Source organism: Panthera pardus, unplaced genomic scaffold (genome assembly GCF_024362965.1).
Source record: "Panthera pardus isolate Hobbes unplaced genomic scaffold, ASM2436296v1 HiC_scaffold_12, whole genome shotgun sequence".
NCBI classification, from domain to species: domain Eukaryota; kingdom Metazoa; phylum Chordata; class Mammalia; order Carnivora; family Felidae; genus Panthera; species Panthera pardus.
In genome coordinates this window covers 97,342,527-97,363,813 of record NW_026526677.1, presented here as the reverse complement: position 1 = coordinate 97,363,813, position 21,287 = coordinate 97,342,527, and the positions used below count along the sequence as shown (strand labels likewise).

At 39.7% G+C, this 21,287-nt stretch overlaps 1 protein-coding gene across 5 annotated transcripts in view; it reads left to right on the top strand.

Annotated features, from left to right (window-relative positions):
- Positions 1 to 21,287, top strand: part of ARHGEF12 (Rho guanine nucleotide exchange factor 12) — a 149,917-nt gene that overhangs the window by 107,059 nt on the left and 21,571 nt on the right. For all 5 annotated transcript variants that reach the window (XM_019468860.2, XM_019468861.2, XM_019468858.2 and 2 more), the window contains 12 exons: positions 5,002 to 5,044; positions 5,348 to 5,453; positions 5,886 to 6,023; positions 6,709 to 6,741; positions 7,074 to 7,188; positions 7,886 to 7,991; positions 9,919 to 10,131; positions 14,803 to 14,935; positions 15,995 to 16,030; positions 16,358 to 16,512; positions 17,502 to 17,648; positions 18,950 to 19,035. In XM_019468860.2, coding sequence (XP_019324405.1) covers positions 5,002 to 5,044; positions 5,348 to 5,453; positions 5,886 to 6,023; positions 6,709 to 6,741; positions 7,074 to 7,188; positions 7,886 to 7,991; positions 9,919 to 10,131; positions 14,803 to 14,935; positions 15,995 to 16,030; positions 16,358 to 16,512; positions 17,502 to 17,648; positions 18,950 to 19,035 — 1,311 coding nt within the window. The remainder of the gene's footprint in view (positions 1 to 5,001; positions 5,045 to 5,347; positions 5,454 to 5,885; positions 6,024 to 6,708; positions 6,742 to 7,073; positions 7,189 to 7,885; positions 7,992 to 9,918; positions 10,132 to 14,802; positions 14,936 to 15,994; positions 16,031 to 16,357; positions 16,513 to 17,501; positions 17,649 to 18,949; positions 19,036 to 21,287) is intronic.

The following is a 21,287-nucleotide window of genomic DNA, read 5'->3' as shown; positions in this document are numbered from 1 at the left end:
AACTTCCCTCTCCGGAAACCTCATCGCCTCCTCTCCTGCCCTTTCTCAGCTCATGACCTTGCTGTTTCTTTGAGAAATTTGAAGTATCTGCAGGTGAACTTCTACCAGATATCAACTGCCTTCATTCATCATAGTATATGCTCTGCCCTTTCTCCTGACGTTGTGGAGAGACTGTCTTGTTTTATACCAAGGTGACTCTTCCCCTGTTTACCTGGACTGCATTTCCTTCTTCCTACTTGACAACATCATCTAGCAATTGCCATCCTTTTCTCTGATATCGTCAACTTTTTGTTCACGTTAGCATGCAGACGTTGTGAGTTTACCAATCCTAAAACAAACATACCCAGAAACATTTTTGTCTCCACTTCTCCCTCCAACTCTTACCTCATTATCTTTGTATTCCTTTGCAAAGTTGCCTGCACACCTACATGTTGCAGAATACAGTTACCTTTTCAGTGAGGCCTTCCCTGACCAACCTACTTGAAATTTTATCCCCTTCACTTCTGTCACCTGTCATGTGTTATTTTTGTCCATAGAACTTTTATTTTGTTGGTTTATTTTGTCTGTATTCTTACTCTTCTGCCCTGAATGTAAAGCTCCATGAGGGCAGATATTTTTGTTCTGTTTGTTCATTGCTACTTTTCCAACACTGATCGATCCCGGAAGAGTGGTCACTTTGATATTTATTGAGTGAATGAGTTAGGGTTCTGATTATACTGCCACTGTTTAAAATATTATAGGGGCGCCTGGGTGGCTCAGTTGGTTAAGCAGTCTGACTCTTGGTTTTGGCTCACATCATGATCTCATGGTTCGTGGGTTTGAGCCTGCTTAGGATTCTCTGTCTCCCTCTCTCTCTGCTCCTCCCCCCCTCTCAAAAATAAAACAATAGACTTAAAAAATAAAATATTATACGTATATTCATTAAGATGATTTACTTCCATGAGGAAACTATAGTATATTGAAGTATATTTGAATTTCACATTTCCTTTTTTTAAAATCGAAGTACAGTTGACATTCAATATTATATTAGTTTCAGGTGTACAACATAGTGATTTGACAATTACATATATAATGCTCACCATGGTGATAACTATAGTTATCACGTCACTATACAAAGTTATTCTAGTATTATTGACCTGTATTTCCTGTGCTATACTTCTAATCCCTGTGACTTATTTATTTTTTTATTTTTCTGATAAGTTTTTGATTCCAGTTCAGTAACAGACAGTGTTACGTTAGCTGAAAGTGTACAGCATAGTGATTCAGCACTTGCATGTATCACCTGGTGCTCATCACAAATGGACTCTTGAATCCCCATCACCTATTTAACCCATCCCCCACCCACTTCCCTCTGGTAACCCTCCGTTTGTTTTCTCTAATTAAAGAGTCTGTTTCTTGGCTTGTCTCTCTCTTTTTTTCCCTTCGCTCGTTTGTTTTCTTAAATTCTGCGTATGAGTGAAATCATGCTGTATTTGTCTTTCTCTGACTTATTTTGCTTAGCATTATACGCTCTAGCTCCATCCATGTCGCAGCAAATGGCCAAGATTTCATTCTTTTTTAAGGCTGAGTGATTTCCATTGTACGTATATATACCACATCATCTTTATCCATTCATCAATCACTGGACGCTTGGGCTATTTCCATATCTTGACTATTGTAAATAATGCTGCCATAAACATAGAGTTGCGTGTATCCCTTTGAATTGGTGTTTTTATATTCTTTGGGTAAATACCCAGTAGTGCAATTGCTGGATTGTAGGGCAGTTCTGTTTTTAACTTTTTGAGGAAACTCCCTACTGTTTTCCAGAGTGGCTGCCCCACTTTGCATTCCCACCAGCAGCACATGAGTGTTCCTTTTTCTCCACATCCTTGCCAATACCTCTTGTTTCTTGTGTTGTTGATTTTAGCCATTCTGACAGGTGTGAGGTGATGTCTCATTGTAGTTTTCATTTGCATTTCCTTGATGGTAAGTGATGATGAGCATCTTTCCATGTGTCTGTTTGCCATCTGGATGTCTTCTTTGGAGAAATGTCTGTTCATGTCTTCTGCCCATTTTGTAATTGCGTTGCTTTTTGGGTATTTAGTTTTATAAGTTCTTGTTATACCTTGTATAGTAACCCTTGTGGGATATGTCATTGCAAATACCTTCTTCTGTTTTGTAGGTTGTCTTTTAGTTTTGTTGGTTGTTTTCTTTGCTGTGTAGAAGCTTTTTGATTGAGATATAGACCCAATAGTTTATTTTTGCTTTTGTTTCCCTTGTCTCAGGAGACGTGTCTAGAAAAAAGTTGCTGTAGCCAATGTCCAAGAGGTTACTGCTTGTGTTCTCATCTAGTATTTTTATGGCTTCAGGTCTCACATTTAGGTCTTTCATCCATTTTGAATTTATTTTTGTGTATGGTATAAGAAAGCAGTCCAGTTTCATTCTTCTGCATATTGCTGTCCAGTTCTCCCAACACCATTTGTTGGAGACATTGTCCTTTTCCCATTAGATATTCTTTCCTGCTTTGTTGAAGATTAATTGCCCATATAGTTGTGGATTTATTTCTGAGTTTTCTATTCTGTTTTAATTGATCTATCTACGTGTCTGTTTTAGTGTCAGTGCCATATTGTTTTGATGACTACAGCTCTGTAATATAACTTGAAGTCTGGAATTGTGATGCCTCCAGCTTTGCTTTTCTTTTTCAAGGTTGCTTTGGCTATTTGGGGTCTCCCGTGGTTCCATACAAATTTTAGGATTCTTTGTTCTAGTTCTGTGAAATATATGGTTGGTATTTTGGTAGGGATTGCATTAAATATGTAGATCGCTTTGGGTAACATAGACATCTTAACAATATGTGTTCTTCTGATCTTTGAGCGTGGAATGTCTTTCCATGTCTTTGTGTTGTCCTCAGTTTCTTACATCAGCATTTTATAGTTTTCAGAGTACAGGCCTTTCACCTTGTTGGTTAGGTTTATTCCCAGGTATCTTATATTTTTGGTGCACTTGTAAATGAGATTGTTTTCTTAATTTCTCTTTCTGCTGCTTCATTATTAGTGTATAGAAATGCATCAGATTTCTGTACCTTGATTTTGTATCCTGTGACTTTACTGAATTGGTTTATCAGTTCTAGCAGTTTTTTGGTGGAGTCTTTTGGGCTTTCTACGTATAACATGTCATCTGAAAATAGTGAAAGTTTAACAACTTCTTTACCAATTTTGATGCCTTTTATTTCTTTTTGTTGTTTGATTGCTATGGCTTGGGCTTCCAGTACTTTGTTGAATAGAAGTGGTGAGAGTGGACATCCTGTCTTGTTCCAGACCCTAGGGGAAAAGCTCTCAGTTTTTCCCTATTGAGTAAGATGTTAGATGTGGGTTTTTCAAATATGGCCTTTATTATGTTGAGGTACGTTCCCTCTAAACCTACCTTGTTGAGGGTTTTTATCATGAATGGATGTTGTACTTTGTGACTTACTTATTTTACAATTGGAAGTTGGTACCTCTTAATCCCCATCACTCATTTAACTTATTTCCCACCCTGTTTCCCCTCTGGCAACCATCAGTCTGCTCTGTATTTATTAGCCTAATTCTGTTCTTTGTGTGTGTTTGCTCATTGGTTTTAATTCTTAGGTTCCACATGTAAATGAGATTATACAGTATCTGTCTTCTCTGTCTAGACCATCTGCCTTGTATAATACCCACTTGGTCCATCATGTGGTTGTGAGTGGCTAGGTGTCGTTCTTTTTTATGGCCGAGTAACAATTCCACTGTGTGTATCTACCACATTTTCTTTATCCATCCATCTATTGGTGGATAGTTAGGTTCCTTCTATATCTTGGCTGTTGTAAATAATGCTGCTATAAACATAGGGGTGCATGTATCTTTTTGAATTAGTGTTTTTGTTTACTTCGGGTAAATCCCCAGAAGTTAATGTCACATTTCTTAAGAGCTCCAAGCTAAGTCAAATCTTTATTTTGCTGCTTGTGATCTGTATTAAATTTATCAGTATTAAAGTGTAATAACGCTGATAGATTTATTTGCTGATTATTCTTTCATGTCACAGGTGGTTTATTTATTTCATATAAATACAGAAATGAGCGTGTATATACTTTTTTACATTTATGCTAGCAATACTTCTAGGAAAGTTGATTTGAGCTACTGTGTGACAACGTCAGTGAAAGAGAAAGCTTTGAAATCCATTTCACTGTTCTTCAGATGAATTTGGAGATCTCATAATTTGCAGCAGACTTATTTTTTAATGTAAAGCTTTAGATCTTACAGGAACTGTTTAAATTCCCAAAGTATATGACAAGTAGGTATACATTATAAAGTAAGCATGAAGAGGTTAAGATACTTTCTTTAAATACAAAATAAGTTGTTTTCTAAGATACTTCCCAGATTGATGAGAGGGAAAACACAACTATGTGGTAATAGGACCGAAAACTGCAGTTATTATGGGGAAAATCCTAGCTAAGAAGTTAATTATGACACGGTTACCTTAGTTGGGTCAATAGTAAAAACTATGGATGGTTATTGGAGATTTAATACTGCAAAGGCTCGACATTGACACCCAGTACCTTCTCATCGGGGCATGAATGTTGTGAGGGTTCTTTCACTTTACATAGGAAATTACTGGTAATACGTGGTTTGGAGTCTCAAGTACAGCAAAAAAAAAAAAAAAAAAAAAAAAAGTCATGATTATATATGACTAAATTTTTCATACCATATATACACAGTTTCGGTGTTAGCTATATTGATTCAAATGATGTATATAACTGATTATATTAACCAGTGATTATAGATATTTCCTGTATATGATCATTGGGGGAAAGGGCCTATTTTCATGTTGAAACAGTGGTACATTCCAGAGCTGTGAAATTTGGATGGGATAAGTGAGCTTAAACCTGAATGTGATTGTAAAAATAGTTATCCAAGTTGTATCTCTTCACTTTATACAAGTCCTTATATATACACCTTATATAAGTATTTAGTGTTGTTTCACTTTTTGTTTGCATTTTTTTTTTAGCACCTGAAAGTTTCTGTTCCTGATGAAATATCAATAGATCTAGGTAAGTTTGGAGTATCAATATTCTGGAGAATTATGTCTCTGTTAGATATGTAGCACAGTTCATCTCTAAAGGTTTTATCTGTCACGTGGTAATGAGCAGATCATCTGAATCACAACAGAAGATAGATTCTGTAATACATTAAACGTATATGAAATTGGAATTGTGAGGTAAAAAACAAAATGCACTGAAGACCTTCTCTTTGTCATACTCCAAGTTTGTACCAAATAGCATTGATATGTTGCCAGTTATAATGCACAGGATATACCTTCACATCAGGTAACTCCTTGCCTTTTCTTTATGCAGAAAAAAGAAGACCTGAGCTTATACCTGAGGATCTACACCGCCACTATATTCAAACTATGCAGGAAAGAGTCCACCCAGAAGTTCAGAGGCACTTGGAAGATTTTCGGTAAGCTTGGTGGCAGCTATAAACTGATATGGTAGTTCTGAAGGAGCTTTCTGTTTAGGTAGGAAAAGGTTACACATTAAGTCCTTGGCTTAGCATATGGTCTTTATCACTGTGATTAAAACATAAGGAATACCTAGAGTCGAAGAGTTGGCATGGTACTGAGTCCACAGTCCCCATTCTGTATGCTTTCAGGATTTGAGCTCAGGGCTCCTCTAGGCTAAGTGTGTTCCTTCAGGATGTGTGTTCTGTTGAGTGATCGCCTCTAGAATTCTTTTCCTCTGGTGTCCTAGGTGACAGGGGCCCCAAAATAGAAAACTGTGACATTTCGCCTGTTGCTAGAAACTCATAGCCATGGAAACTCTGATGAAACATCTCCAGAGGGAGACGGTTCTTCTCTAGGCCACCTCAGGAAGCTTCTCCTGTTCCCTTTAGGCAGAAACGTAGCATGGGGCTGACCTTGGCTGAAAGCGAGCTGACAAAACTCGATGCGGAGCGAGACAAGGACCGGGTAACTTTGGAGAAGGAACGGGCATGTGCGGAACAGATTGTTGCCAAAATCGAAGAAGTGTTGTAAGTAACAGAAGCGTGTGCAGATGCACCCTCTCTCTTGAGATGCTCCTTAATGCTTAAAGCACACTTTGAACAAACTCAAAAGGGGAGTCAGACCATGTATGTGGAGCCATGTATTTTGGTTTTAACATTTTAATTTTTTTTTTAATTTTTAAATGTTTATTTATTTTTGAGAGAGAGACAGAGCCTGAGTGGGGAGGGGCAGAGAGAGAGGGAGACACAGAATCCGAAGCAGGCTCCAGGCTCCAAGCTGTTAGCACAGAGCCCAATGTGGGGCTCAAACTCACAGACTGTGAGATCATGACCTGAGCCGAAGTCAGACGCTCAACCAACTGTGCCACCCAGGCACCCCTAATGTTTTAATTTTTAAATTTTGCTGATGTTTTAGAAAAGTTCTTGTGTTTCTTTTTCTGGGTATTGGTAAAATGAGTAACTATAAAATGTCTAACTGATCAGAAACACTTCCAGCGGTTTCAGTTCATGGGCTTTGAAACTGTTTGAGGTCAGAAAACATTTACAGTTGATGACAGGAGAAAAGCCTGTAGTCCCCTAGAGGGTTAGGGTTTCTCTGCTATTTCATGCCAGGTGACAGATTGAGCTCTGTTCTGTTGCTTCAGGTATCTGAGTTAATAGCAACTCCTTCGTTAAACTTTAATGTTTAATTTTGAAATATTTTTACTTTTAGGATGACTGCTCAGGCTGTAGAAGAAGATAAAAGGTAATATAACTGGGTTTTTTTCCCAAGAATTTTACAAAAAAAAGAAACTGTCTTTTCTAAGTCCTAAATTATGATTTCTTTCTTTTAACTTCAAAGTATAGAGTGTCTCCCTCTGGTGGCCTCTGTTTTAGTCGACTAATATTCTAGTGTCTTGAGTAGAGTCCTTTTCTATTTGCAACCAGTAGATACCTGCTTAGTTTTTTCTTGATGAATGAATTCTAAGAATTCCAGTATTGAGTTGTTTTTGTTTTTTTTTTTAAATCATTTGATGTCTTTATTCTGCCCACCCTCCCTTCTCAGAGTCCTTCTTTGACTTAATCCTTTTCCTCCAGTTCAACAATGCAGTATGTTATCCTTATGTACATGAAGCATTTGGGAGTAAAAGTGAAAGAGCCTCGAAATTTGGAGCACAAGCGAGGTCGGATTGGATTCCTTCCAAAAATCAAGGTAGGACTGGATACTAGTGTGTTCACGTCCCTGTGCTTCTTTACACGGGGTCACGGTGCCTTCCTTCGTCTTCGTATTTACCGATTCAGCAAGTTAGCGTTGGGCGTGCTAATGTGTGTAAGACGTGGTCCCCGTTCTCAAGAAAGTAAAAAATCTAGTGAGACATTCAGGCATGGAAACCAGTGATCAGACAGTGCGAGGAGTGCAGATAGCACTTTATGCCGAGTGCCATCCCAGCTCTGTCACGGCCTCAGTCTTTCCTTTTATGGCGCCGGTCACAGTGTGTGATTATTTATGTTTTCGTTTAGTTTTTGTGAGACGGGGCGGCTCTGTGAGGGCGAGGGCCTCCTTCGTCGTGTCCCCAGCTTTTAGCACAGTGCCATCACGCAGGAAGGGCTTATTGTCTGTTCAGCAGAGGAATGAATGGCTTGGAAGTGGCTCCCGGTAAATGTGTTGTCAAACTACTTTTTTGTTTTCCAAAATTGTCAGCTCGAAATAGGTTGAAAAGACGTCTTGAGTTTGATGTGCACACGGTACTGTGTGCCGGCCTCTAATGAGTGCTGCGTGTGTGTCTCTCACTTGCATTTAGCCAGTTCTTTCAGCTGACCATCAGAATTGCGTTTCTGTGTTCGACGGCGACAAAAGAACTCGACTCTGTTGTGTGTCTCTTATCTCTCTGATTGTACCTTGACTCTAGCAAAGTATGAAGAAAGATCGAGAAGGCGAAGAAAAAGGGAAGCGCAGAGGATTCCCCAGCATCCTGGGACCCCCAAGGAGACCAAGCCGTCATGACAACAGTGCAAGTATGTGAAGCTGGAAATGGCGCGTTCTCACCAGCTCCCTCCATCTTCCCTTCAGAGGCTCAGTTAACTAGAATGAAGTATTGGAGAAAGGTGTTCTTGAAATGATTCCACTGAATTTCCAATGTACCGTGCTGGCATTCAAGGTTATTTCTGAGCTAACTATCCCCATGTGGCTCTATAATTATCTTAAACACCTTCTTTAGGGGCACATGGGTGGCTCAGTCGGTTAGGCGTCCAACTTCGGCTCAGGTCATGATCTCGCGGTTTGTGAGTTAGAGTCCCGCGTTGGGCTCTGTGCTGACAGCTCAGAGCCTGGAGCTTCGGATTCTGTGTTTCCCTGTCTCTCTGCCCCACCCCGGCTTGTGCTCTGTCTCTCTCTGTCTCTCTCTCTCTCAAAAATAAATTAAAAAATTAAATAAATTAATTAAAAAATACATTAAAAAATTAAAAAAAAAAACTTCTTTAATTGTAGGATCCTGTCAGTTGTCCGTAACATAATTTACTTACCTATTCGGATTTTATTTGCATTCAACTTCTGTTAAATCAAAAAAACAAAAAACAAAACAAAACAAGAAAAACGTGCGAGGATTTCTCCACCATTCTTTGTTTAATCTTTTTATACACGTATTACTCACTCTCTCCATACTTGTACAATGTCTCCACCTCTCCATTGTGCTTCATTTCCTGATCTCCCTCCACCCTCAGGCCTAACGGAGAGAGATCGGCCCTCTGCGGGAGAAGTAGGGAGGGTGGTACCACCGGGCGGGAAATTAGGTCATGGAGTGGTCTTCGACCGGGCAGCACCGCGTTGGAAAATATTGGCGAGGTTGGAGTGGGAGTGGCATTGTGCGAAGAGCGGTGCTGGGTGTCCGACGCCGGTAGTGGTGTCAAATACCAGTAGGGCCCCAAACACTGAGAAGATGAAGGACATTTAGAGACGAGGTGGAGAAAATGGAATATGTCTTTTTTTTTTTTTTTTTTTCTTTTCTTTTTTGGAGAGAGAGAGAGAGCGCATGTGTGAGCAGGGTAAAGGGGCTGAGGCAAAGGGAGGGAATCTTAAGCAGGCTTCATGCTCGGTGAGCACAGAGCCTGACACAGGGCTCCATCCCACGATCCTGGGATCGTGACCTGAGCCGAAATCAAAAGTTGGAGGCTCCACTGGCTGATCCACCAGGTACTCCAAGAATGGAGTCCTTCATAGGTGCTGCCCATGAGTTCCAAGGGATACAGAAGGAGAATTGTAGGAATTAGGGAAGGGAGAAGTTTAGGATTGGGGAAGTCCAGAGCTATGTGAGGGTGCGCGGTGCTGTGGGGGATGATGACCCGAGTGTCTTTAGCTTCCCGTGGTTACCGATGCAAACAAGGATAGTGAGCAGGCTGCAGATTAATCTCGATCGTGTCTGAGGCACGTTATGATGGTGCGGCTGTGAGTGTTGGGGGGCGGGCGGGGCCTTCCCAAGGCTCACAGAAGGCTCCATCGTCACTCTTACAAGTGAGTACGGTTCTGTGTGCGTCCGTCTCTTCTCTCAACACGCTCCCTCCCCACCATTGCTCTCCTCTCCTTTTCCCCCTCTTGTCTCTCCTTCTCACTGCCACCTTCTCCTCCCTTTCTCTTCTACCTTCCTCCACCTTCCCCTGCCTTCCTCTCTCTTTCCCTCCCTCCTTTTCTTTTTTTCTTCTTCTTTCCCCCTTTCTTTCCGTCCTTTCTTTTGCTCTCTTTCTCTCCCTTTATTTTTCTCTTTCCTTTTTTTCTCCTTTTCCTTCTTTCATTTCTTCCTGTCTTATCTATCTGTCTCTCACACAGTATAATTCACAAATATTTTCCATGTTCCAGACAATTTTTAGATCCTTTACATCTTCTTCTTCTTCTTTTTTTTTTTTTTTAGATTTTTGAAACATTCATTACTAACCATTGCTTTCTGTTCAGTTGGCAGAGCTATGGAACTACAGAAGCAGCGGCACCCTAAGCACTTATCCACACCCTCTTCTGTGAGTCCTGAGCCTCAGGACTCTGCCAAGTTGCGCCAGAGTGGGTTAGCAGGTGAAGGAACAGACGTTGGGTACCTGCCAGCCAATTCCATGTCCTCTGGGGCTTCAGGGGCCACTCTTTCCCAGGAAGGAGGGAAAGAGAATGATCTGGGTGAGCGAACGCTGTAGTGCAACTTCACTAAGTCTCAAGACTTTAAAACAGTCACACTAAGTCGGCAATAGAGTGGCATATTATTTTAATCAAGCCTGAATCCCAGTTTAACTTCATTTTAACGTTTTAATATCTTCTACAGCTGGTGGTAAATCTGTGCTAAGTGATCATTTTGAATTCTCACCAATTGAGGAATATCGATCGAGCGCTCTGTCAGGCATTAGCTCTGTATCCGATGCTAGCACACAGAAGTGACACTTAGATTCTTGCCCTGTGCTGCTTAGTCCCGTGGGGAGATAGTCACACTAATAAAAAATTCAGATTGTGCCCGATCCAGTAATGGAAGGGTAAAAGAAGTGTTGAGGGGATTTAGTAGCTAGAAGCAGACCTGGGGGGAGGCTGAAGAAGACTTTTTTAAAAACCTGAGATACTAGAGGTGTTTTGTTGTTGTTGTTGTTGTTTTAATACTATAGGGAAGCCAGGAAGGAGGAGGAGGTGGAAGATGCAGGGGACAGACTGTATATAATGAATAGGGAAGAGCTTGGAGAAGGAGAGAGGAGATGAGAGGCAGAGCGTGTGTGAAGGGCAAGGGGACTTGAGTAGAAGAAGATGGAAAGTAATTGTAGGTCACTGGGAAAAGAGCTTATTACCATATTTCTTCATACTTGTTATAATGGGTTTCTTAAGCAAGTGAGCTGGGTGAATCAGTGGTGTTATTTGGAGAAGGGAATGCCTATCTATACTGGCGATTTTGGAAGCAGTTCAATTTCTGGTATGACAGGGTCGAGGATAAAGCTATGGGAGTGGTCGCTGAAATGGCATAAAGGAAGTAACTAGAGACGAAGAAAGTAAGGGGCCAACAAGCCAGGGGTTTGAATACCTTAATAGCCCTGGGTTTTGAGGTCACCTCATGTGATAGCAGCAGAGAGAGGGAAGCTGTGAGCCAGCAGCCAAAGGTTCAGTATTGCTAGATGATTGTCGTGAGGAGGGAGAGCGTGTGATAGTATCTCGGAGTGAGAGTCTCAGGCGGCAAGAGGTTTTTACAGGAAGGCAAGATAATGGTCTGACAGTAGTATTGAGGAACAAGGGTATCTACCTCCGCTCTGCCCTGAAGTACACAGCGTACGATGGAAACATCTGTCTCCGTTTGAGAGCACTGTAGCAGAAGAGGTCATCGCCAGTGGGGTAGGCAGGTTTTTATTTAAGACAAAGAAGGAGGGGTGACATTTGTAGAAAACTCTGGAGGTTTTATCTTACGTGGAATTCTGAAGATGTTGGGTTGAGTACGTGCATTAATTCATGGCTCCTAGCTCTCACTGAAATAAAAACATGGCAGATGGGTAACCAGTAACAAATAAATAAAAACCATGAAGAGAAAGGAAGTGGAGGAAGAGAACATGTTATCAATAAGTAAGAGATTTCAACAGAGTTTGGGGAGATTAAAAGTGGACAAGAGTGGTTTGATGAGTAAAACAACATAGAGGAAGCTGGAGTCCATAATCCGTACAAGGGGTCCCAGACGGGGAGCCAGTCTGCCCATTAGAACCCTGGAAAGATGTTGGGCTCAGCAGTTGGCATGTGTTACATGGAGCGCATGAGTAAGAAATAAAGCTGAAAATAATTAATTGAAGGCCTGTAATCAAAACAATGACGTCAACAGTTTCTGATCTTTGCATTGTAAAATGTGAGCCGTCTGTCATTTATGTACCAGAAGAACATGAGTGTGCTCTTTTAGAGGAGTGAGTGAGTTGTGTGGGGAGAGCTGGGTAGGTCCTCCTTGACATTAGTGCCCTGGAGGGCATTAATTAGGACGTTAGTTCTAACAGTTGGGGGCCTGAAGCCTGACAGGAGACATGCCAGGGTCTCACCCTGTCCAGAGAGCTCCCAACTGAAATGGATCTGCTTGTGTATAGCTGCAGAAGAAAGCCCCAGCAGCTACTCAAATACGAATAGTATTACTCGCTGTTGAAAAAATTTGCTTGCTAGAGTCAAGACCGAAGATAATACATTAATGCCAAACCTATTGATGGCGTAAAAAAAGAAAACGAAATAAACAGAAAAACCGCCCGTAGCAGAAAACTGTAATTTAGGTAATAGACAAGAACGTTGAAAAAATACCTCTAACTTAGATAGTATACTTGGGGAAATTTTAAAAAGCATTACATCTGTAAAACAAGAATAACAGTACTATGAAAAAGGAACATTCAGAAACCAAAGAGAAATGATTTAATATAACTATTACAATACAATAACTACCATATTAGTTATCAACTGCTTTGTATAAACCACCTCAAAACTTTATAGCTTAACACAAAAAAAAAACACTTCTTGTGTCACATTTTTGGTGGGTGGGGAACTTGAGAGCAGCTTAGCTGGGCAATTCTGTCTCATGTGGTTGCGGTCAAGGTGTCTGTCAGTCATCTGAAAGCTTAGCCGGGGCCAGGAGACCTACTTCTACGCTCAGGGAGGTGGCTGGTGGCAGGGGGACTTACTTAGCTCCTTGCTGGAGGCATTGACTCCTCACCACACGGGCTTCTCCACGGATCTGCTTGAGTGTTCCATGACACGGTAGCCAACTTTCTCCGAAGTGATCCAAAAGACAGAGCAAGAAAGGAGCCTCGCTATCTTTAATGACTTAGTCTCTGTCGGTGCACATTGTCACTTCAGCAAGTTAGAAGCAAGCCCCTAAATCTAGCTCACACTCAAGGGACAGAATAATTAGGCTCGACCCCTGAAGGAAGGAGTATCAAAACTTTGTGCACGTTTTGAACCACCAGAGCTACCAAGAATTAAAGAAAAAAAAGAAGTCCGTAAAAATAAAGTCAAGGAAATATTTCAGAATGTATATCAGAAATACCAAGAGACAGAAATTGGAGAGACAAGAATTATATATATAGAGAGAGACTCACTTGAGAGGTCCTATATCTGCCTGTCTGATGAAAGATCAACAGAGGAAATGGAGGAGAGACAGAGAAATGATGAGAGAGACCATCTTAAGGATAAAGAAGAATAGTTGTCTTCACTGGGAACCACCTACAGTGAATAACAAGAACAGCAATAATAACAAGAGCCATACCTAAAATGTCTCTGGAAATTTCCATGCATCAGAGATACAGAGTCCTGAAAGCTTTGAAGGGGAAAAAAAAAAAAAAACGGGGATTATGCTGCATCACATTTCTCATTATAACTCGAGGGGCTAGAATACAAAGGAGCCATGCCTTTCAACTTGCTGAAAGAAAATCATTGAACTTAGAATTCGATATCCATCCAAATTACCCATCAGAAATGAAGGAAGATACAAAGACATTTTCAGATATGCCACGATTCAAAGTTTAGCTGAAATGCACCCTTTCCTTGAACATGATTTGAAGATACACACTCCGGCAAAATGAGAGAAAAGTTAAGAAGAAAATGTTACGGGATCTAGGAAATGGTGGAAACAACCCAGAAAAGTGGGGACGGGCAGGCAGTTCCTAGACGATAGTTATGTCACAGGCCAAGGGAGCAGCTGCTCCCGACTAGAGCACGAGAACTAGTAGATAAGAAAAAGGGAGATTCTAAGCAGTTGATAGTATGATGTAGGAAATGAAAAACTCTGAGAATTGATAAAACGATAGTGCTTTGACAGTTGTAAAATAAAGCCATCCAGAAATGCTAAGTGAAACAGTTGTTCAAGAAAGTTAAGTCATGATTTAAATGTGAAACAAAGTTAAGTGGCATAATCTTGAAGTAGCTGATGGAAGGCCTGACGTTGATGCAATGAGCATTCTATTTCTCATGATCCGTGAGTTGCATCTTTGGACCAGCAGAAAAGGAAACATAATCCTAACTAATATCCCTCTTAACCTGGCAGGAATAATATGTATATATAATGTGTTGTATTTTGCTTATGACACTGTGTACGTTGACACAATAATGTAAGCACTCTGTTGGGTTTCAGGCTTTTAGAATCCACCCAATAGGCAAGGCACAGAATATTTAGTTGTGGCCATAGATCAGGGAAATGTAAAACTCCATCGACTGATTCAAGTAAAAATGTAGTTGAAAGAAATGAAGGGTAGAAGGAGAGAAATACAATTAAAGGGAAGGATGTAGATAAGCCAAATACCTAATTTGATATAGAGCAGATTTAAGGTACTAACTTCTTGATGGAATAAAAATACAGATATAATTCTGTCATTTAAACTTAGATAATAACCAGTAACTCAGCTAGTAATAATAACATAATTATTATCCATCAGGAAGAAATGGGAGGAAAGTGAAGGTGGGAAGTATAACTGAGCAAAATCCTCAGAGGAGGAAGAAATGTGTATTACCTAAAGGTAGTAAATCAAGAAAAAGAAGTATGAGGTTACTATTTCAAATTGGACCACCATAATAACTAAAATTTGTGTGAAAAAGATTGACACAGGGGTTAGAAAAAGATAACGTCAGCAAATGTTTCTCTTCTGAGTTGTTTATGTGTCTTATGTTGGTTTTTAAAAAGTTGCTTAAAAATAATATTTCTGTTTATTTTTTAGTGCATTTTATCTTAGAGTTTTGGTTCTAGCTAACCTGTAATTGAATTACGAATGTGCTATGGATGGATTGAAACTCTGATTGGAGACTGATTTTTTTTGGAATCGTTGTCTTCATTAACACCGTCTAAGGGTCTGACTTTCGTCTTTTCAGGATCAAAGCAAGTTGGAGAAACACCTGCATCTGGAGACTGCATGGATGGCGCCCCTCGCACTCCCAATACCATCTTCGATTTCCCACCTCCTCCCTTAGACCAAGTGCAGGAGGAGGAGTGGGAGGTGGAAAGGTAATTCAGTGGTATCTTATGGAGGACGGTTAGGCCAACTTCACCTATTTCACTGTATGGTATTCCTGTACTTTGTAGCCTTTTCCCCACATATGCTTTTAAGAAAGGAACTGGAGCTTATAGCTGGTAAATCTTAGACAGGTACTGAAATGTTTTTAATTTATTTTATATTCAATCATTATAACTTCCAGAAAAATTGTTTATTAGCCACTGTAGTTTAACCCAGTTTTGAGTATCTCTGGCATGAATTTCTTTTTCTTTTGCTTTTTATTAAAGTATAGTTGGCACCCAATGTTACTTTAATTTCAGGTGTGCACCGTAGGGGTTTGACAAGGTTATACGTTCTGTTGTGCTGGCCACACGTGTAACTGCCATCTGTCCCCCCACAACAGCTATCATAACACCATTGACTGTATTCCCTGTGCTATGCCTTTCGTTCCCCTGACTTACACACTCCATTAACTGGCAGCCTGGATCTGTCACCCCTTCACCCATTTTGTCCATCCCCTCACCACTTTTTTTCTGGCAGCCACCAGTTCTGTATTTATAGGTCTGTTCCTGCTTTCTTTGCTTCTTTGTTCATTTGTTTTTTAGATTTCACGCATAAATCGTATGGTATTTGTCTTTGTATTATTTCACGTAGCATAATACCCTCTAGGTTCATCCATATTGTCACACATGACAAAAATCTCATACTTTTTATGGCTGAGTAATATTCCATAGTGTGTGTGTGTGTGTGTGTGTGTGTGTGTGCGTGTGTGTGTGTGTGTGTACATATATATATATGTATATGTGTATATATATATCACATCCTTTTTCTCCACATTCTCACTGACACTTGCCATTTCTTGTCATTGTGATACTAGCCATTCTAGCAAGGTGATATCTCGTTGTTTGATTTGCATTTCCCTGGTGATCAGTGATGCTGAATATCTTCCCATGTGTCTGTTGGCCATCTGTATGTCTTCTTTGGAAAAATGTCTGTTCAGGGTCTTTGGCATAAATTTCTTGATTACCGTTTTGTTTTTACGTTGACCCTTTATTCTCCATTATTTTTAGGGTGCCTGAACATGGGACACCAAAGCCCTTTCGAAAGTGAGTAATCCTGAAGTAACTTTCAGTAGAGGCATATTTTAAGAAATAGAAAACTAACATTCTAATTTTAAAGGAAAAAACCTGTACATGGATCCGTTAGATAGTATAAAAGAAAGTTCTTAGTAAACACAAACTATTCACAAGATATTTATAGAGTTATATATAACACACGTAAATCATTTTGTATGAGAGGATGATGTTTCAGGCCCTGCGCTAGGCAGTACTTCAGAAATATGACTTATTTGCTGTAATCTAAAAACTTGTGCTATTTCCCGTTGTCCACCTGATGTCCTCAGAATAGAATTCGTTATTTTTTTTTTCCATCAGATTCGACAGCATAGCTTTTGGAGAAAGTCAAAGTGAGGATGAACAGTTTGAAAATGACTTAGAGACAGATCCACCCAACTGGCAACAGCTCGTTAGTCGAGAAGTGTTACTGGGACTAAAGCCTTGTGAGATCAAAAGACAGGAAGTAATTAATGGTGAGTGTAATTAGATTTTGTTGTTGTTCACACATAGTGAGTTTTATTAGACTAAAACAAGCCCCTGAGTCTTGGAGTTTGCTTCAAAATTTCTGCTAGCCTTTTGTTTTACAGAAAAGGGAACTTAAACTAGATAGCTGATCCTTGAACTTTCCAACTCAAAAAATGCAAACGCTTCTATGATTCTTAATGATAATTTAAAAGGCAAAGGTGTTTAGCTTTCAGGGTATTTAAGATTCATAGCATTATAGATCTTGAACTTGAATAGTCATTAAGACAATAGGGGTCCTCTCACTTCACTTTCATGCCAACTTATTTTTATGCATAGATTATGAGGAAGCTCAGGCTCAGGGTGATTGGTTGAATTAATCAAGACCACACGGCTAGCTGATAAGTGATAGGGAGAAAACTGGGAACCAGTCCTTCCTTTATCCTCGAGCAGTATTCTTTATTTTACCCCAGCATATATGCGACAGAAATGGGGGTGACACGGAGGCTGTGCCCTCCACTGACTTTAGGATGCTATTTAAATAAATATCCTTCCTGTGTCTGATCACTTTGAGACGTAGTGAAATAACAAGTCTGGCCTCAGAAATGAGGGTTTGTAGGCAAATGAGATAACCAAAATACTATTACTTCTGAAGAGGTCTCAACTGAAAGACTGTATACTATTTGGGCTTTAGCTTTCTACTGTTGTTGGTGGGTACTACTGTGAAGAGACAGAAGGATTTGGGAGTACATTGTTACCTTTAATATACAGAATAGCTTTGAATGATATTTTTCATTTGTTGGCATTCAACTCTTAGAGCCGGTATGTAGGAGGGTCTCATAGATTCAAGAAAGTGACATCAGAAATACTACATCCTTTCAAAACTATGAACAATTATTATAGAGCTAATTTGCTGCTTAATTCCAGTTAAAGCTTGTGTTTGGTCTCATGGAATCATTCTAAATGAGGTATATTTCATATTTCCTTTTTTTCTGCTTAGAATTGTTCTACACTGAAAGAGCTCATGTTCGAACACTGAAGGTTCTTGATCAAGTGTTCTACCAGCGAGTATCCAGAGAAGGAATTCTGTCACCTTCAGAACTACGGAAAATTTTTTCAAACTTGGAAGATATTCTTCAACTTCACAGTAAGAAAAATCAACTCTGATCTTTGAGGTTAACATTTTTAATAGATGAAAGACTGTGAGTGCATAAAGGCACCATAACAGTAAAATCTTCTAAATGTATCCATGTTAGCATTCCTGAAATTATATAATAATATGTGAGCACATAACTTAAATAAAGAAGTGATCTGATGTTTGAATACCTCCCTCCCCAAACACCCACTCACACCATCAGCCTTTTGTATATAAAGTATTAGCACCAGGAGTTAAGGTCTAAAGTTGATGTCTAAGATGAAAAACATGAATAATTAAAATTACCCTTGGAAGTTTCTTATCAGTTGCAGTGTATGTGTTTTTAAAAATATATATCCAAGGGGCGCCTGGGTGGCGCAGTCGGTTAAGCGTCCGACTTCAGCCAGGTCACGATCTCGCGGTCCGTGAGTTCGAGCCCCGCATCAGGCTCTGGGCCGATGGCTCGGAGCCTGGAGCCTGTTTCCGATTCTGTGTCTCCCTCTCTCTCTGCCCCTCCCCCGTTCATGCTCTGTCTCTCTCTGTCCCAAAAAAAAAAAAAAAAAAAAAAAAAAATATATATATATATATATATATATATATATATATCCAATATAATGATGTATATATTTTTTGGATATATAATATACAGTATATAATTTCATGATGGAATAATTTTCAGGAATTAAATTATTGTTGCTTCAAAGGTTTGAGTAAATATATAAAAAATTCTACCTTGCTGGCTTTCCTTGGTTATAGTCATCTCAGACTTTTGTAGACACAGTTTCTCTTTTTGTAAGTCACTGCTTCTCTGTGACCCTTAATTCTCAAGCTTTCTTGCATCAAGGATGCCATCAGCACCTGCCAACGCCTGCCTACCAAATTGATGCCTTTTACGTCTTTGTGGGTGATCTTAGGTTTCACCGGCATGAACTGACAAGTTCAGTGTGATTATATCCACTGCCTGTGAATGGGAACGTTTTGAGAGCAACAGTAGGCAGAATCACCTGTTCTATTTAAATTTCTTTATGAGCATGGTTATGAGGGAGTCTTGAAGTTAGATGCATATTTGAATCACCTATACTGTATGTAATGTGCTAGTTTCCACGTTGTTTTATGCTTTGGCACCTGTTTTTCAGAGAGAGCTCACAGGTATCTGTACGTATAAGAATTGTGTTCAGATTTATATTTAAGGAGGCGAGAAGCGGGTATGCTACTGTGAAAAAAAATTTTTTTTTGAAAATTTAGGTTCTTGGTACAACCAGTAATGCAGGCTGTATACTTAATTATTTTTTGCTGTTTTGTTCCCCCCTTAGTTGGATTGAATGAGCAAATGAAGGCTGTTCGAAAGAGGAATGAGACCTCAGTTATTGATCAGATTGGGGAAGATTTACTGACCTGGGTAAGGAAATTTGCTATTTCATTTTAATGTTTTTATAGACACTTGAAGATCACATTCAGGGTTGAGTAACTAATCTGCAAATTTGCAAACTCATCCATGTTGCAAAGCTCCTGTAAAGATGAAAGGGGTCCAACCAAGTATGTATTCTCTTGGGTAATATCAGTTTTTTGTTGTTGTTAATATCTTAGAAAAGGTGCTCATTCAAATTAAGTGCTCTTTTTTCATCAAAGATATTCTTTGTGTTTTAACAAATAGCAAAGTGACTCTTGATAAGAATAATTTAACTAATGTAAAATTTTAGCGGTCTTCTGTTGTCCAGGTCTCAGAATCGTGCTCTAAGACATTAAACAGTTGTAGATCCAGAGCTACCATCACAGAAGTAAAGAAGTGACAGTTATTTACAGTGTAAGGAAAGAGTTCAGAGACTGTCATAGTTGTTTCATAGCTGTTCTGTTTTTCTGTCCGACTCTGTGAGTATGTACCCCACAGTATGTACTTCTGAGCCAAACCCTGTTTTAGATGCTAGGGGTACAGTGGCAGTCGAAGCAGACATGGCCTCTGCCTGGGTGGAGCTTACAGTCCCTGGGAAGACAGTCATTAGTTCTTCCGAGTGTGTTAAGAGTTACAAAAAAGGGAGAGGACAGGTTATTAGGGGAAGAAATAGCAGGGAGACCCAAACTCGGACATAGAGAAAATTTTCATAAGGGAAAGTGAATTTGATCCAAACTTTTAAAGAAAGTACTATAGTTAAGGCTGTGATAATAGTAAAGTATATGATCCTCTTCTCAAAATGTTAACCCAAGTTGAACAGAAACTGGTTAGATACGCCCACAGAAACTTATTTTACGTCATTATGCAGAGGGCTCGAGAAAATGCCACAAGATTTTGCTAACTCTACAATGATAACTGTTTAAAAAATTAAATACTAGAAAGTTGACTAAAACAATGTCCATCACACTGCTTTTGTTGATGGTGAGATCATGGCTCAGAATCTACTAATCCAATAGTAGATCTTCTTTCGGCCACTTGACTCCTAGAAAAAATTGCGGAATCACAATCTGGTCTCATCTTGCATTTACTCAACTTTCCAAACCATCTTCTCACAAGGCCTGCTCTGGCATTATTGTTACTAAGGAGATTTAAGTCCTTGAAAAACCCAACTCACTTTACAACTACTTTGTGATGGTGTGGCTCGTTTTGTTCCTTGATCTCAGGGTGACAGTGAAGGTTGCAACCGCGTTCTCTTGGCTTGGCAGCACACTACTCAACTTGAAACAGAAAATCCATAGTATGACATGGTAAAGCATCAATTTTCATGTCAAATTTGGACTTAAAAGCTTAAGTCATGTGGACTTAAGATACCAATCTTGATTCCTATGCAGTTTCACTTGGATCTCATATAAGTAGTGTTTGCCACCAAGTGCCAAGTGAGATTTATCATTAATAAGGTACAGAGGTGCAGTCAGTCCTTTTGCCATAGTCCATTAGACTGCATAAACCTACTACATGGTACAAATAAGGTAGAGAAACCCCTTAACAGAGTGGGACAGAAGAAAATTAATTTTAGAACATGTAAGAAGAATCATATTCTTTTGTTTTTTAAGATTTTTTTTTAAGGGGTGCCTGGGTGGCGCAGTCAATTAAGCATCCGACTCTTGATCTCGGCCTAGGTCATGATCTCACAGTTCGTGGGTTTGAGCACCGCGTCAGGCTCTGCGCTGGTGGTGCAGAGCCTGCTTGGGATTCTGTCTCTCCCTCTCTCTGCCCCTCCCCTACTTGTGCTCTCTCTCTCTGTCTCAAGATAAATAAATAAACTTAAGAAAAAAAATTTAAGATTTTATTTTTTTAAGTAATCTCTGCACCCAACATGAGACTCAAACTCAGGACCCTGAGATCAAGAGTCGCATGCTCCACCAACTGAGCCAGCCAGGTGCCCCAGAAGAATTGTATTCTTGACCATTGTGATGTACCTATAAAAAGCTAAGGAAAAACAGAATGGACTAACCAATTTGGTTAGTAACTATGAGGTACAAAGTGTTTGCTTAGGGCAAAGCATTGGCCAGAAATACTGCAAGCAAAAATCATAAATAGGCCTTTAGATTTGCTCTATTTTTTAAAACAGGCTCGGAGAGTATTTTTCTGGTATTGGTCCCTTGAGATCACCTTATGTATACTAAGCTACTTGACAACTACTGTAAGAAGAAAAAAGCTACTTGAGGTTGGGATGTTACTTTCTTTTGTAAACCCAGCTG